General features: G+C 31.1%; 4 protein-coding genes across 7 annotated transcripts; 2 read left to right on the top strand and 2 right to left on the bottom strand.

The window, feature by feature from the left end:
- Nucleotides 1–80: 80 nt before the first annotated feature.
- On the top strand, nucleotides 81–3240 carry LOC105422717 (protein FAM50 homolog). Its single transcript, XM_025217231.2, has 6 exons — nucleotides 81–421; nucleotides 943–1245; nucleotides 1588–2316; nucleotides 2476–2630; nucleotides 2723–2835; nucleotides 2936–3240. The coding sequence occupies exons 3-6, from the start codon at nucleotides 1671–1673 to the stop codon at nucleotides 3054–3056; spliced, it is 1035 nt and encodes a 344-aa protein (XP_025073016.1). The 5' UTR covers nucleotides 81–421; nucleotides 943–1245; nucleotides 1588–1670; the 3' UTR covers nucleotides 3057–3240.
- A 124-nt stretch (nucleotides 3241–3364) lies between these two features.
- Nucleotides 3365–5086, bottom strand: LOC105422716 (CDAN1-interacting nuclease 1). Its single transcript, XM_011632202.3, has 6 exons — nucleotides 4870–5086; nucleotides 4599–4703; nucleotides 4370–4500; nucleotides 4215–4294; nucleotides 3982–4031; nucleotides 3365–3911 (listed from the first exon to the last, which is right to left on the bottom strand). Exons 1-6 carry the CDS (start codon nucleotides 4965–4967, stop codon nucleotides 3524–3526), a joined length of 852 nt encoding a protein of 283 aa, XP_011630504.1. The 5' UTR covers nucleotides 4968–5086; the 3' UTR covers nucleotides 3365–3523.
- A 233-nt stretch (nucleotides 5087–5319) lies between these two features.
- Nucleotides 5320–7932, top strand: LOC105422718 (uncharacterized). Of its 2 annotated transcripts, none has more exons than XM_011632206.3 (8): nucleotides 5320–5616; nucleotides 5844–6057; nucleotides 6156–6303; nucleotides 6395–6509; nucleotides 6626–6676; nucleotides 6806–6964; nucleotides 7411–7535; nucleotides 7715–7932. In XM_011632206.3, the coding sequence occupies exons 1-8, from the start codon at nucleotides 5523–5525 to the stop codon at nucleotides 7895–7897; spliced, it is 1089 nt and encodes a 362-aa protein (XP_011630508.2). In that variant the 5' UTR covers nucleotides 5320–5522; the 3' UTR covers nucleotides 7898–7932. The 2 variants fall into 2 exon arrangements, with proteins under 2 accessions (XP_011630508.2, XP_088927303.1); XM_089071177.1 differs by having other exon boundaries at nucleotides 5730–6057.
- Nucleotides 7933–9053: 1121 nt separating this feature from the next.
- Nucleotides 9054–14495, bottom strand: LOC105422719 (putative ATP-dependent RNA helicase spindle-E). 3 transcript variants are annotated; one of them, XM_011632207.3, is made up of 9 exons: nucleotides 14282–14495; nucleotides 13743–13964; nucleotides 13380–13671; nucleotides 12817–13274; nucleotides 12153–12507; nucleotides 11879–12045; nucleotides 10196–11800; nucleotides 9697–10043; nucleotides 9054–9450 (listed from the first exon to the last, which is right to left on the bottom strand). In XM_011632207.3, the coding sequence occupies exons 2-9, from the start codon at nucleotides 13941–13943 to the stop codon at nucleotides 9261–9263; spliced, it is 3615 nt and encodes a 1204-aa protein (XP_011630509.2). In that variant the 5' UTR covers nucleotides 13944–13964; nucleotides 14282–14495; the 3' UTR covers nucleotides 9054–9260. The 3 variants fall into 3 exon arrangements, with proteins under 3 accessions (XP_011630509.2, XP_011630510.2, XP_025073014.2); XM_011632208.3 differs by having other exon boundaries at nucleotides 14352–14491; XM_025217229.2 differs by lacking the exon at nucleotides 14282–14495 and having other exon boundaries at nucleotides 13743–14237.
- Nucleotides 14496–16061: the final 1566 nt, after the last annotated feature.

Raw genomic sequence — 16061 nt, 5'->3', positions numbered from 1 at the left:
CCGGGATACCTTCGCGCTACCTTCGTACAGCACTGGAGATGTCGTTGATGCGCGCGCAGCTCTCAAGTTGCAGTCATCCGCCTCGACGCGGCGCGATTCGCGTTGGTCCTGTCAGAGGCCGGATATTTTGTAAACAAGCGCGAGTAAAGGGTCAATTAATTTCGTCCGGTCTTTCCTACTTCCCGCGCGTGCCCCTTCCTTCCCATCGTCACCGCTGGCTCGTCGTCGACCGCGATGGCGAAATCGACGATCGAGAGACCGTCGCGCGGCTTCGAACGATTCCGCTTTCGAATGGAAGTTTTAAGTTTTCGTTCTCTCCCTCTTTCTCCTTCCCTCTTTTGTTTTCTCCTATCGAAAAGCCCGCCAATCTCGCCTCGCAATTCGCAACGAAATGAATTCGCTTGTGGGATTCGAGCAACTCGTACGTACAACTCAATTCACTGAATGTAACTACGTAGATAATCGTTGCGCGCAATTACGCGACGTTGTATTGTCAAGTACCGGCTTCGTTAACGCACCGGTTGATTTCAATTGCAATTTAACTGGCTCCCTTCATCTCTTGCTACATTGTCCTATAGATAACAGACAGATAATCTCAATCGGCCAAAGAATGTTATCGAGCGTAAAATCGAGCATTGATATTTCATTTTGCACGTAAGACGTGAATTAGAAAAAAATTTTCCTTTTCAGGAATTCAAGTTATGTTTAATTAGAAATTTTTAATTTTTACAATTAGATATTGTTCTTGCTATTAGTTTTGTTTTCCTTTTTATTTTTTTCTCTATTTTGATGTACAATCAAAAATCGAAAGGGTATTTATTAAGAATTTATTTAGAGATAAAAATTTAAGAAATCTAAAACATTTTAAATTAATCTGTTTGATTTTTCAAATGTTAATTATCCAGATTTAAAAAAGCTAGTTTTTTTTTTGTTTAATTTTAGTTTATTCGACTGTCTCATGCGAAACTGAAAGCAAACGGAAGTCCAATTCGTAGCGACGTCACTCGGTAGCGCCTCACATAATGTGTATCTCAGATTAGAAAAGCTAAACGACGATTGGCTATCGCGTTGTTATGTGTCGCATTCTATGCGCAGAAGCCATAACGCGTGATACGTCCTATGCACAGGAGCCATTAACGATCTTCAGCGTCGTTAAATACCAAGTGTTTTCGTTGTATCTTTTGTAACTCTCCGTTTTACTGCAACAAATATTTCCAAACATTTATATTACAAAGTGAGCTCTAGGTAAAGAAATTTATTATTATATTATTTGTAATATATTTAAAAGATAAGAATATTTTATTTTATTGTTGAGTGTCTTTCCAAGAATTTCGTGTATTTTCTATTCACGCCGCGTGAGCCATCAATGATTAATGTTTACATTTATTAATTATATTTATTTATACTATTTATTAATTATATTTTTATAAAACTACAAAAATTTAATCTTTTATTAAGAAGAGAGATAATATGCAATATATATATATGTAAACGGGTTGAATAGAAAGTCCAATGTAGATTACGTGACACTCAATATTAAGAATGTTACAACTTTTAAAGGTGTAATAATATATATATTTTATTTAGGATTTGCATCTATAAATTTGATTGAAGCCTCAAGATATTCATATATTGTGAGTGGTAATTTAGTTATCACATTATTGTAAAACATGGCACATTATAAAGGAGCAGCCAGTGAAGCTGGCCGAGCTATGCAGTTAATGAAGAAAAGAGAAATTGCTCAACAAGAAATAGAACTGCGAAAGAAAAAGATCGAAGATGACTTGAAGATTCATAATATAGAAAATAAGTTTGCAACTCATTACAATGCTGTTGAACAACAATTGAAGACTTCTACAATTGGCTTGGTTACATTGAATGAAATGAAAGCCAAGCAGGAGAATATAGTGAAAGAGCGTGAAAGAAAACTTGCTCAAAAGGAACGAGAAAAGGAACAGGAAAAGGAAAGAGCATTAGCAGCAAAACAGGCTGAAAAAAATAAACAGAAAAGACAGATTCAAGCTCTATCTTTTAATTTTGATGAAGAGGAAGCTGAGATAACTGATGAGGACAGCATAGAAAAATCAGAAGATGAGCAAAGTAATGGCCCTGTGATTAAGAAGATCAGGAAAAATCCAGATGTCGACACAAGTTTCTTACCAGATAGAGAAAGGGAGGAAGAAGAAAATAAGCTTAGAGAGGAATTAAGACAGGAATGGGCTAGAAAGCAGAATGCACTGAAGGAAGAAGAGATTGAAATTACATTCAGCTATTGGGACGGATCTGGCCATCGTCGAAGTGTTATAATGAAGAAGGGTAAATATCAAAATAAAATAATCAAAAATCAAAATAAAGTCAATAATCAAAATAAAAAAATTTGTAAAAATATTATTTATATATAATGCAGACTCTCATAGAGTATTGATAATTAGTATTCATAAGTTTATTGAAATTATTTTTCCTCTTTTTTTGCAGGTAATTCTATCTATCAGCTTCTTCAGAGATGTTTGGAAGTTCTAAGACGTGAATTTAGTGAGCTTAAAACAGTAATGGCAGATCAGTTGATGTATGTCAAAGAAGATCTTATATTACCACATCATTATACATTCTATGATTTTATTGTAACTAAGGTAAGAATATTTAAATCATAAAAATTGAGACAGTATTATTATTATAATTATTTTTATGTGGCATATTTTAATATACACAATACTATATTTAGGCACGAGGAAAGAGTGGACCCTTATTTACATTTGACGTGCATGATGATATTCGAGTTATGCATGATGCTTCCGTGGAAACTGAGGAATCGCATGCAGGAAAAGTTTTACTTAGGTATTTATTATCAAAATATTAATTTAAATTTAAAAAATATTAAAATAATTAAAATGATGATTTATTTATATAATTTTTTAGCTAGTTTTTTGTTTTTTAGATCGTGGTACGAGAGGAACAAACACATTTTTCCAGCAAGTAGATGGGAACCCTTCGATCCAACGAAAAGTTACGACAAATATACAGTATCGGATAAAAATAGAAAGAAAGATAAGATCTGATAAACTTAAATACAAGGAAGTATATCCAGTTTCATTTAATGAAAATATCAATTTCATAATCATAGCTTTATTCATTGTGCAATTAATTCATTATAAGAGATTGTAATATATATGTATATATATTGTCATGTATTTTTAATGACTGTGATTTTAATTAATTTAAATATAGTATTGAATTCATTTACTCGTTGTCTACTTCAATTAGATAATTCATAAAGTGCAAAAAGGCAGATTTACAAACATTTAAGGAAGAAAATGAGGAAAATATAAATGGTTTTGTGGTTTAAATATAATAATTACAATTTACATGAAAGTATAAAACGATAATGTATATTTCAATGTCAATAACAATCAGAAACGATATCAAATTCTTTGATCAAATTGTCTAACAAAAATTTATTTACAAGTATCAACATTATTATCTTGAACATATAAAAATAGACATGTAATTATATATATTAATTATATCATGTAGTATTTACAGGTTTAATACAAGCTGGATCCATATACGTAATATTTTCAGGAAAATGGTCCATTATAATGAACTTTTTCTCAGTTGATTTATTCAGGCAATCAAGAAATCCGAACCAATAAATAACTAATCCAGATCCAAATCTATTCCAATAACTCAAGAATTGTTCCTTCATGTATTTTTGATGAACTTCCATATTACCAAATCGTGCCTTGGATTCAATCCAGTTTATTACATAACCATTCACTGCGATTGGTATTTCCAATTTAATATCTGGAGTCTTGTCATATCCTCGTAATCGTAAGTGTTCTTCATTACGAAATGCAATATTTCTTTGTATTAGATACTCTTGAAGTTTGATTTCATATTCTTGTCCTATGCATCTGAAAAAGAATATAACTTTTTTTTGTAATTCATTGATAAAATTTTATATTGTTATATAAAAATACTTACATTCCCATTGCATCAGCTATAGGTCCATACAGATCATCATATAATGTACACTGTACAAAAAAAATGAAATCATGAGTTTTCATCAAATTTTTATTTTTCAAGGTAATTTGAATTAGTAACTTTTGTTGTAATTAAATATATCATATATAAAATAAGATTCATTATAAAATCTATAACTAAACTAAAATATAAAACTTTTTTATAGAACATTATACATTTTTTTAGATTGTTACCAAATAAATCTCATATGCAAGATCTTTATCCTCAATCAGTGTCGTGTCTTTAAATAGCTTAGAAATTAGATTTTTTGAAGCTGAAAGAAAATTTTATGTATCTTTATTCCAAGATATTTATAACTTTTTTATTGTTTGTAAATCATTAACTATACCATTTGCATTATCACGCATACAATATTTTTCCAAAATATTACGTGCTAATAGAGCTGGCGCAGCATCAATTTCTTTTGCCATCCTCAGTAGAATACCTACTGGTTCTCCATTCTGTACTGCTTCCAAATAACTATGATTTATATACAGTATTAAAATGTATACATATATATTTTCTTTCTTATTTTGCATAATCACTTAATATTTTATTGAAAGTTAAGACTAGTTTACCTGTCATAATAGTCTTTGTTGTTTCCGAACAGTCTAACATGATTAGTCTTCATTTTTTGTTGTATTTCTAATGATAAGATGCTATACAGTGTGTTCGGATGGATGCTATATATGAAAGATTTTATAATCTTGATATCTCTTAAATAATTTCAATAATGATTAATAATAAAGGGATAATTATGGTTAACGTTTCTAATGAAAAAAATTAATTAGCAAATTGTTTAACTTCAATACTTATCCCTTTCAATTAAAATTAATGACAAATCCTTACTCATTATACTTTTCCTTCAACATTTTGGCGCAATCTCTAGATAGACCTCGAAAATTACGAATTACCGTCATTATTTCAGTATACATTTCAGTTTTCATTGTTTACATCTATTATCATAACCTTGCTAAGAATTCAAGTGTATAGCACATATGCCTAAAGAGCCGTCTACAATAGAAGTGAATGGTGAAGTTAGATTGTGAAGAAAATTACGGTATCAAGGGTGAGGCCCAATCAAACACATTGCCAATTGGTCAGTTAAATAACGGATCTTTTGATAGGTGGCTCACTAGAAAATTCCTATGCATTGGCCGATGTGAGTGGTGTGTCCGATAAAAATGTGTACATTTGTGACGCTCTCAAAAGGGGGAGGGAACTATATAATATATTTTTATATATATATATATATATATATATATATATATATAATATATATATATAAAGATATTTCTCTTTGGATAGTGTACAATGGTGTGTAGTGTATGATGTGTGTGTGTGGTGTGTCATACTTATCGAAGCTGCTGAAAACGTTTAAGAGATTCTGTTCAAGAAACAAAGCTTATTGGTGTGACTAGCACAGAAGAACTGAAAAGTTGGTAAATACGTAACGTCGAAAAAGGAAAGGACAAAAGGAAAGAAATTGTCAGAACGATAGAATGCCGGCAATAATGGGACCACCGCAACGTAATGAGCAAATGTGGCAGGCGCTGAAGACTCATATTTTAAGAGAGCGACAACGAAAGAAACAAGGTGCTTATTTTGGTGACCTGTCTGTTATTATTAATTGAGAATCTCGACACATCATGTATGTGGTGGATATATCCATATGGATACATTTTTTATTCTGATCTTCCTGATTTCAGAAGTGTTTGATATTCGGAGTTGGTTTGGAGTGGAGTTTGGAGTTTTTCTTCTTTAAGAGAAATTTATTTGTAAGACTTGTTCAAATGCTTTAATAATACTGTTTTATATCTCAGAACAAGAGGCTGATGCAGAGGAAGAACGTTTACGCAAGGAGAGAGAGCGTCAGCAAAAGCAAGATGTGATGACATTAGGTGAAACACGAGAGCAAATTTCAAACTTGGAGGACGAACTGGCTCAGTTAAAAGCGGAGAAGCATCAGTTATTCCTACAACTGAAAAAGGTTCTAAACGAGGATGACAGACGGCGACAACTCATAAAGGAAACTAGGTTTGTGCTGCAATTAATTTTTTGATGGGATGTTGATCAAAAATTATAATGTATGTTTTATATATACTGTATTTATATGACTAAATCTTGTTTTCTAGTGTTTGTTCAGAAGTTTCGACAACAGTAGGAGGATATCCAGCAACAGGTCCAAGAGTAGTACATCCACAATTATTTCTACCATTGCCACGTAGTAACAGTCCTCTCTACAAAGTTGCCGTTGGTGCACCGACCCATCTCTTATCTAGTGTAAGTAAAACTTTCCTGTGATATGCTTTATACATTTAAAAGAAAATAATTTTTGCATTTCTGTGATAAAATATATACAATTTTCCTTCAGGGAACTTTAAAAAGAACTCATACGCCATCGCCACCACCTGCTGCATCTCCATATCACAGCGCGTATGGTTACAAACCACCACCATCTATCCCAAGTTACAATCCACCTCCTCCTAGTAAATATATGAAGCTACATATCTTACAAGTAGTATTATTGATATTATAATTTTCTAATTTTTAATTTTGCAAAGATAGAATTGAGTTTTAATGTGTTGTATTTGTGCTTGTGCAGAATCTGAAGAAGCAAGAAGATCCAATGATTCCAGAGCAGTTCTTTGGAACAGTGAGTAAACAATTTTTTCTTTCCTGTGTTTTTTTTTTATAAAATATTTAAATGCTTTCTTTTGTGCTTTCATATTATCTGTATAATATATTGTTCATCATAATTACTTTTCCTTTTTTTATTCAACAGAGAATAATCAGTATTCTGCGTCGAATTTCTATTCAGCACCAGCAGGCCAGAATGTTTATAGCTATTCCGCACCTGCGTCACAACCATCTCGTGAGCCTTCTGAATCTAAGCCTGTTTACCTTTCGGGCGGTAGAGCACCATTAGCCACACATCAGACTGGTAATATATAGTTTATCATAATAATTTATATTGAAATAAAAAAAGCAAGAAAATGTCTATTACAAATAAAAAAATCCGAAGTTAAGATAGTTCCTTAATGAAAACGAAAAATACAATTTGATAATAAATTAGAAATCTTGTTTTGTTCTTTGCCAGTAGACTGCATTAAAACTTTCTATCATATTTTTGACAAACTTCAAATATATCTATTTCAATATATGTCTATTTCATTTTAAGTATAATGAGTGTACACTAGATAGAGCTACAAAGAACAGATTTAATAATAATTCTATTATTTTTTCATTTGTCGCACAGAAAACATCTTGAGTTTCTCGTTAATTGTTTTATAATATTGTATTAATATTTAATATGATAAGCTATCGATATGAAAAGAATAACGAGATTTTATAAAATTTTATTTTCTACTAAAAAATCATACTTTGCAGCATATGTAACTAATTTACATTCGATGGAACACAAAGGCGCTTATGGTGAGGATAAATTTTACTTGCGGCCGACAAATCACGTTACTGTTCACGGTGGAGCTATTCCGATTCAACAACCACCTCAGGTAAAAAAATCTTTTTTTTTTTGTTGTTTTTTTAAGGGTATGCAAAAAAAGTTATTGATAAAATTGGAACAGAATGTATCTAACAGCAATTGTTTTGCAAACTCTGCATATTATCTGTTACAATAATTTAAAAATATTAGTCATTTGCGTATATTTGAACTTTGATTTTTATCTGTTAGGGTGCAAAAACAGGCGGAATTACCTCGGGTTATCCTGTACGAGCACCTCAACCACCACCTGGTTCATATCCACCACCACCGCCACCATCTCCTGGTACCTATGTAAGTGGCTCTGCTGCCAATGTGCCTGGTAGACTATTGTATACGCAACCGGGAACTCGCTATCTTCAACGAGAAATATAGGACCGTGTACGTTAATAAAAGGTTCTAGTTTTTAATTGTTTGTTTTCTTCCTGTGAAGAGTATAAAGTATTAAAATTTATAAATTGCAATCTGCAATCTGCAAATGAATTATTGATAAAGACTAATGATGAATAATGAATGACGAATAATGATTATGTAAAACGCAAAGAGAAACAACTTGCTTAAGATACATAAAAGATGGATTATTCGAGATTTAATTAAGGAAATCTTTATTTTTTTTTTAATTTAAGATTTTCGTTTTTATTAGATTTATTTATAATAAATCTAATTTAAATTTATAATAAATCTAATTATAAATAAAATCTAAAGATTTTATTTATAATAAATCTATGCATATATAAACATTTTAATCTTATTTCAATGTTTTAAAATTTTTTATTACATAAAACTAAGAAAAAATTATACTAAATATATTCAATAAATTCACCTAAAATAATTTATGTTTACTTAAATTTCTATATATCTTTAGAGTTTTATTATTATCTCTTATCTCATTATGAAATATTAAAGAGAAAATACATATTTTTGATAATTAAATTATATATATATATATATATATGAGACATAAAATCTTAACTATCAAATTGATAGTTGTCAACTCGAAATTAACAAAATTATTTAGAGTATTTGAGATTTTCAATTTATAAAGAAGGAAATAATTTTAGAAATGGTTCTGAGACAATATAATATGATTTATGATTGTAATTGACGAAATTTTCTTGCATTTTCTTGTTGTCATTACATAATATATTCACAGCAATTAATGGTATAAAAATGTAATAAAATATTAATGCAGATATTAATATTTAGAAAATAAGAATGCACATATATAAAGTTCAATTTATATATTCCGCACAAATAATGATAATTTCAAGATTACGAGATATATAGTATCATACAATTTTATAATTGTATGTATAATTTATAACTAATTTTCACGTATTTGATAAAAGAAAAACAATATAAATGTATAGGATGTACATTATATTAAATATGTAAATATATCTATGTGAAAAACTTACATTTATTTTTATAAAATTCGATAAAAAAAAAGGTAAAACAGAGAACATGGAAACGTTAAAGGTGAAAAGTGAAAATGTGCTCAATATTAAAGTAAAAATGAAAAGGAAGGATATCATATGAAAAAATAAGTATTTTATTATTACTTTAGTATAAAACTCTCACAGATAATAACATACTTATTTGTCTATAAAATAAACATATTTATTATCTAAATAAATCTTACTTTTGTACGTATAATACTGTTCATGATATCGCAGTAAAAAAATTCAACTTTTAGTTACAAAATAAAAAAAATGATTAAATGTAAATTTAGATTTACTTATTGTATTAGCATCATTTTTTCCATAATATTTTGTAGATTCTCTCCAAATTCAGTAGACGTATCTATCTTTTGTTGTTTTGTTGTATGTTGTTTTGAACATAAATGTGCACGAAGATTGATAATACCCTTTACTTCTATTTGACATAGTTTGCAGTAAACAGGCTCGATACTCGTCTCACGCGGATCTCTGCAAAAAAAAATGTTAACAAAAAACGATTTTATTGACTCTCTAGGTAAATAAATTTTAGATAAAGTTTCGTGAATAGAATTAGATTAGTCTTAAAGCAGTTGTTTGTTAAAAGATCCAAGTTTAATTCACGAATTATCATCTCATGTATATCTCATGTAACATCGAAAATTTTGAAAAAAATATACCGTGTCTATTAACATTTATTGAATTAAGGATTTCGAACTATATGAATATATTACGTACTGGTGAGCTAAAGCCTCTAATTCCAATAGATGCTTAAGCAATTCTTCAAGTTGGTCATTTCTTTGGTTCAATTCCAATGCTTTATGCAAACTATATACATTACTTTTCCTCGACGTTTCCCGAGCAGGCACAAGAAATTGAGTTTCATCATATCGATTCCATTCGTCAAATTTAGGGATTAAAATAGGCTCTATCTTTTTACGAGTCTCAAATATCACCTCCTTGAACGTCTTTTTAATTTGATTCTGACAATTTATGGTCATCTCATAATGAGCATCATCGTCTACGATTGCAGATCTCTCGTTAAAGTGCATCGAAACATTCATCCAGTGACGTAACTTGTTAATCTATCAACAAAATGTTTAAATATAATCTATGTGTTATTATTAATTATCTTCGTACTTCGTATTTAAATGAATTGCAAAAAAAAGGAAAATATTCTAGATAAAATATATAATGTGTAATGTAATTTAAAAATGTTGAATATTAGACGATGTACCATTCGTAAATCGCTCATCTTGATCTCAACGTCAAATATAACTTGCAGATCATGCTGTGAATATAAGCTCCTTCCAGTAGTACGATCGTATCCTAGTCCGCATAGAGCGCCTGTATAATAAGTGCCCAGAGGACTACGTCGTAGTTCCATGTATGGTGTAAAAATTAAATTAATTAGCGATGCAAGACCAGGTGTATTGGGTAAAAGAGTCGTGTTTCGTAGTACTAGATGCGTCTCATTTTTGGAGTTTCGAACGATTTCTTGCGCCACCAGAAGAATTCCTCTCGGGCTCTCCGGACAAGTATCGAGTAGAACGGAATTCACTGAGGTAGTTTCCACTGTCACCGTTTTCGACATTCCCATGATTACCATATGTGTTAATGTAACTTCTATTGGTGAAAAGGGGCCTTGCAACATGACTCTCGATCGATATTCTGAGTACTTCGGTAATTTCGGATATGGCTTTTTGTCATACATATACCGCCTGCACGGCCGTTCTTCCGGATTGGAAGGCTGAAACAATTCTCCGAATTCCTTTGCAAGTCCGAAGTCTTCGGCTCTATGCGCAGCGTCCGTCTCGCTTAGCAGATCTATGACAATCGGGATCCGACAATGCCTCTTCTTGATGCAATTTCGAACGAAAGTAAGGTCAGTCGGTGTGCGATCCTGCTCATATTCGATATAAACACGATTCGATCCGTCAAAGGATACAGTTATGTTCTCCTGTTCTTTAGGATTTTTGAACATTTCTCCGAAGATCTCTTGGAATCTCTTAGAGTATAGTGATCCGAGTTGCGTCGATGGCCAACCTCGTAGGAAGACGGTATTCATCGGATCGCGGAAGGCCAGCGTCTTTTCGATGTCCCGTTTGTGATCATGTACATTGTACGGGAATTTGACAAAATAATTGGGATAAAATGCACCGGCAATTATAAATTTAAGTACAAAGGTGCGATCGATTTCGAGACTTTCCCAAGAAATCTTCCCGAGATCCATCATTTCCTTTATGCCAAAAAAGTTCAGCTTATATGTTATCTCGGTTACGAAGGCGTCGACTTCGCGCAGTGATCTTACACGGAGGCTCTTCCGTCGCGCCCATTCTTTTTCGTCAGCAGGGTTAGTTATACGACGATGCACCTTGTCGTTTCGCCACACTTTGAAGGCATTTAAGCACGCTATGCTATCGCTACCAGAGTTACCGGACCAATGTACTTTCTCATGATAAGTCGTTTCGAAATCGCGAAATTTAATATTGAACAAATCCTTGACGGACATACTAGCTGCGATAATGATCGCGTCCTGAAGAACGTCAAAAAGATGACCCAAAACAATCAGCTTCGTGACATGTACGTCTAATGGAAGAGAGGCCATTACATGACCTAAAGGTGTCAAGTCTCCATCAAATTCTTGTGTACCTCTATTGAGTAACGCGCCAACTTCCTTCAATAACAGTACAGTATTTCGTATATTACTAAGATTAGGTGGATCCAGAGAAAGAGCAAGGAGAGCTTTCGGTTCACCCATGTTCAATAATTTTGTTTTAAGAATTACATTTGCGAGCGGAGCTCTGAGCATTTCCGGAAGAGCTTCTTCGCGTAATACAGTCTGTAATTTTTAGAATGATATGAATTACGAGTTTTGTAAAGAGTTAAGAATTAATGAAATGATGTTAAAAATACTCACGTCATAAAATGATCTTGGTACCATTCTGTATACTCTACCATCCATTACACGGCCTGTACGACCAGCACGTTGCTGGCAATTAGATTTGCTTGCCCAACAAAGTTGTAAACACTGATAATTAGTTCCAGGCTCGGTGACAAGAAGTTTCGTTAAGCAAAAATCAATTACTGAAGAAAAGAAAAGAGAATTTTATATCTACAAATATTCCATCGATTCATAAAAGTTATTAGTTCAACAAACAAATATCGTCCATTTTCAATCAATAATTGCATACCATATTTAATATTTGGCACAGTGATGCTACTTTCAGCAATGTTCGTTGATAGTATAATACGTCGATAACCTTTGGGTGGCTGTTTAAATATATTTTCTTGATCTTCGGTTGAGATTAATGAGTGTAAAATAATTATATCCCAATAAGCATCTGCATGTGTCTCTGATATAAGTACATTATGCATCTCTTCAATTTCGCTAAGTCCAGGTAAAAACACGAGCACGGTGGACCTTTCGTATTCATCATTTGTACTGTTACCTCTTTGGTCAACACGGTCAAAGATATGTATAACACGCGCAGAAAACTCTGCCATAGCAATAGTGAATCTCGGTTCGTTCGGAAATACTTGAGGTATCTGTTAAAAAAATATAATATATTTTTCGTGATTATTTTTTTGATTAAAATTGTAAAAGTATAAAAAAAAGAAAAGAGAGAGTGAAATTATTTATATATCTTCATGTGTTTAAGCAATTTATCTTTAAATTTTTTTAGCATTTTACTTATATTGATATCAATGTTTCAGAATAATTATAAGCAATGGTCTCTGATTTAACATGCAATATTTTTTCTTCTATTTCTTCAGAAGTAGAGATCGATTGCGTTCATTTTTTAGATATTGATATGTTGTGCTTTTTCTAATAATAGTGTAAGAAAATATACTTACATTGCCTAAATTCTCCATCTCGTCTATATAATATATAGAAACATTGAAAGGACTACTTTTGGGTATATCGATGACTGGTGCTGGTAAAAGTCTATTTTCCACAGGCGTCGAGAAATACGCAGCAAATTTATTCACGTCGATCGTTGCTGACATCAGTATAACTTTAACCATAGTTGAAGTTGTACGTAATAACTTTCTCACTACGAGCAGAAGGAAATCCATGTCTTCATCACGTTCATGCACCTCATCCAGTATAACATGAGTGTAGTCCATCATGTGTTTCTTGTTTGTCAATTTATTTAAGAGCACACCAGTAGTACAATATGTTATGCGAGTATCGCGGCATAAACTTTTAATTAAACCCATTTGATATCCCACAATGGTGCCAACAGGCCAATCTCTTTCATAGCTGACTCGTTTCGCAATACTCAAAGCAGCGATACGTCTCGGTTGCGTTACTATAAAATACAAAGATTCTTATACCCTATTGATAAAATACCAATTAAATTAAAGTTTATAAATATCTGTTGGATGTTTTAGAATAATCTAATCTAAAGGAATACCTATAATGTTACAATGTTGCCTCTTTTCATATTCAGCGTCAAGAATAAGCTGCGGCACTTGTGTTGTTTTCCCACAACCCGTGGAACCACGAATGATAACGACAGAATTGCTCGCAATCATAGATACAATTTTGCTTTTTATAGAAAGAATAGGTAAATCAATTTTGGGTCGATAGGCAAAGTTGAACATGCGATAAATCCGAGCAGTATCTTCCTTGTTTATTACTACCTCTCCAGATATTTCCGACAAGTTGTCCATATAATTATCATTGTTGAAAAACGTACTTTTCAACTGTAAGAAATAACAGAAAGGATAAATTAAGACAACCGTAAAGAATATAATATGTATCGTAATGCTGTTACCTTTATATAATCCTCTTCCTCTTTTTTTACATATTTCTTTATATAATCCATCTCTGATTCTACATTATGATTGTCATTCATTTCTTCATCTAATGGACATTGTTTTATTGGCTTCCTAATACTAGGCCCTGGCATTACTATCTTGAAAGGCTCAAGCGACTTAGACATGTTTAGAATATGATCTACCAATTCGTCATTCATTGTTGCAATTTGTTCTGCAGACTTAATATTATAGACCATTAAAAATCATGAAATATCTATATAAGTTTACATGTCCTATTGAATATATTGTTGAATATATATTTTTCAAATTTTTTAGATTTCTGTAAATTTTAATGATTCGTTGAACTTAAAGTGGAAAATATATTTATCGTTTTAACCCATTTCGTGTTTCATAATCATGATTCCAGAATTAACACTTAATTTTACTTAAACAAGAAGATGAAAGTTTTTAACGAGTACACACTCGTTGATCGAATTAAAATAATTGACGCGAATAGTAATGCATGAAAAATTCCAAAGTTCAGTAATGCACTAACCTCGAAAACACAAGAGTATACAAGAATGGAGATTATACATTAAGCATAGAATAAACCACAGCTTATTTACTTGCTCTTTTTTATTCTCTATTGTCTTCAAACAACAAGTATTTCCTCATCTGAAAGCACATGGAAGTCGATTGCTGATGATTGTTCATACATATTGCATATAGTAGCGCGTTAAGAAACGCTCGCACATGCGCAGTAAAGCAAACATTAGCAGCCGCTATTCAATCGCATATGTATATTTCATAATAAATTATATTTCTAATAAAAAAATATCGTTAAATTTCTCATAATAAATAATGAAATAATAGCAGAAATTCGATCAAATAAACCTTCAATATGTACATAGAATTGTAAGAAACATAAATAATTGTAGCAAGAAGCTCTAATCAGTATCATAACATTTGCACTTGCGCGCGCATGTGAGAGAGAAAGAGAGAGAGAGAGAGAGAGAGAGAGAGGAAGAAAGAGAGAAACTGCTGAAGTAAGTTTATTCTTTCTAGTTAAACTTTTTACGGTTTATCTTTTCTCTTTTTTTTTTCTTTCTGTGGAGAAAAGAAGAAAAATTGTGAAGAAATTTAGGAGAAAAAAATCAAGTATGCTTCACCCATAATGTTCCGTTTTCGACGTATTTAGGCTCTATGCACAATGGAAAAACAGAATTGGAATTAGGAACAGGAATAAATATTAAATTTTAGAAATAAAAATTAAGAATGGAGGTTGAAAATGGACACAAGTAAATATAAGAGCTATATTTTATACTTACTTGTGTCAATTGTGTGCGTTATGCTTAATCTCTAATTTTTAATTTCAAAATTTATTATTTATTTCTGTTTCCTAATTTCTATTCTTGTTCCTTTATTGTGCGCAGGGTCTCTCGATCTTCCATTATATTTGACATAGTCTGTTCTTATTTTAAGAACGTCTTAAGTAATGTCTTTAAAATGCTAATACAATTCTGTTATTGGTTCATTGGTTTATGATATCTTAAATCTGCATTTAAGACATTTAAATATATTTCGAGAATCAACTATGAATACCGGCTGGGATTAATTATTATAATAATTAGAAATTCTATTAAGCAATTCTGCTGATTAAATTAATCAATTAATTAAATTATTTAAAATAAAAATCAAACATATTTCTGTTGTTATTTATAATTTTTTATGAGCAGAATTATAATGTGTTTATATTTAAATGCATATACAATATCCTGTAAAATGTGTAACATTTAGAAGTGTAACATTTAGAAGTGTAACATTTAGACTTTTTTGAGATTGTTTTGAAAATTTTAATTCTAATAGTTTTTCAGTTATAAATTAAAGTTAGAAAATCAAATTGCTTAAAGATTGTTCGCTTAGATACAATGCGTAAAATTAAAGACAATAGTTGATGTCACCACTTTTTCTCTTTCTTTCTCTCTCTCTCTCTCTCTCTCTCTCTCTTTCTTATTAATATTAATATAAAAATTAACATCCTGCTAAATACCAAATCACAATGACGTTACATTAATCATAATATATCATAATTTACATTCAACAATGTATAACAACTGTTATGTGCAACATGTGTTATATTATACGTACATTGTTGAATGAAAAATTATAATATTAATGAGATGTCACGGTTACTTGATGTCTAGCATGTATAGATTATATATGCAAGATAGTAAGATTGATTTTACTTATATTTGTGCAAACGCAGAATCTAGATAATAACGTTTTAACTGAAAATATTATAGAAGAAAAGATAAAGTTAGTACACTTAAGATTAT

Source organism: Pogonomyrmex barbatus, unplaced genomic scaffold (assembly GCF_055798465.1).
Source record: "Pogonomyrmex barbatus isolate J1 unplaced genomic scaffold, ASM5579846v1 scaffold11, whole genome shotgun sequence".
NCBI classification, from domain to species: Eukaryota; Metazoa; Arthropoda; class Insecta; order Hymenoptera; family Formicidae; genus Pogonomyrmex; species Pogonomyrmex barbatus.
Note: the sequence above shows the minus strand (reverse complement) of the source record. Positions and strands in the feature narration are given on the sequence as shown.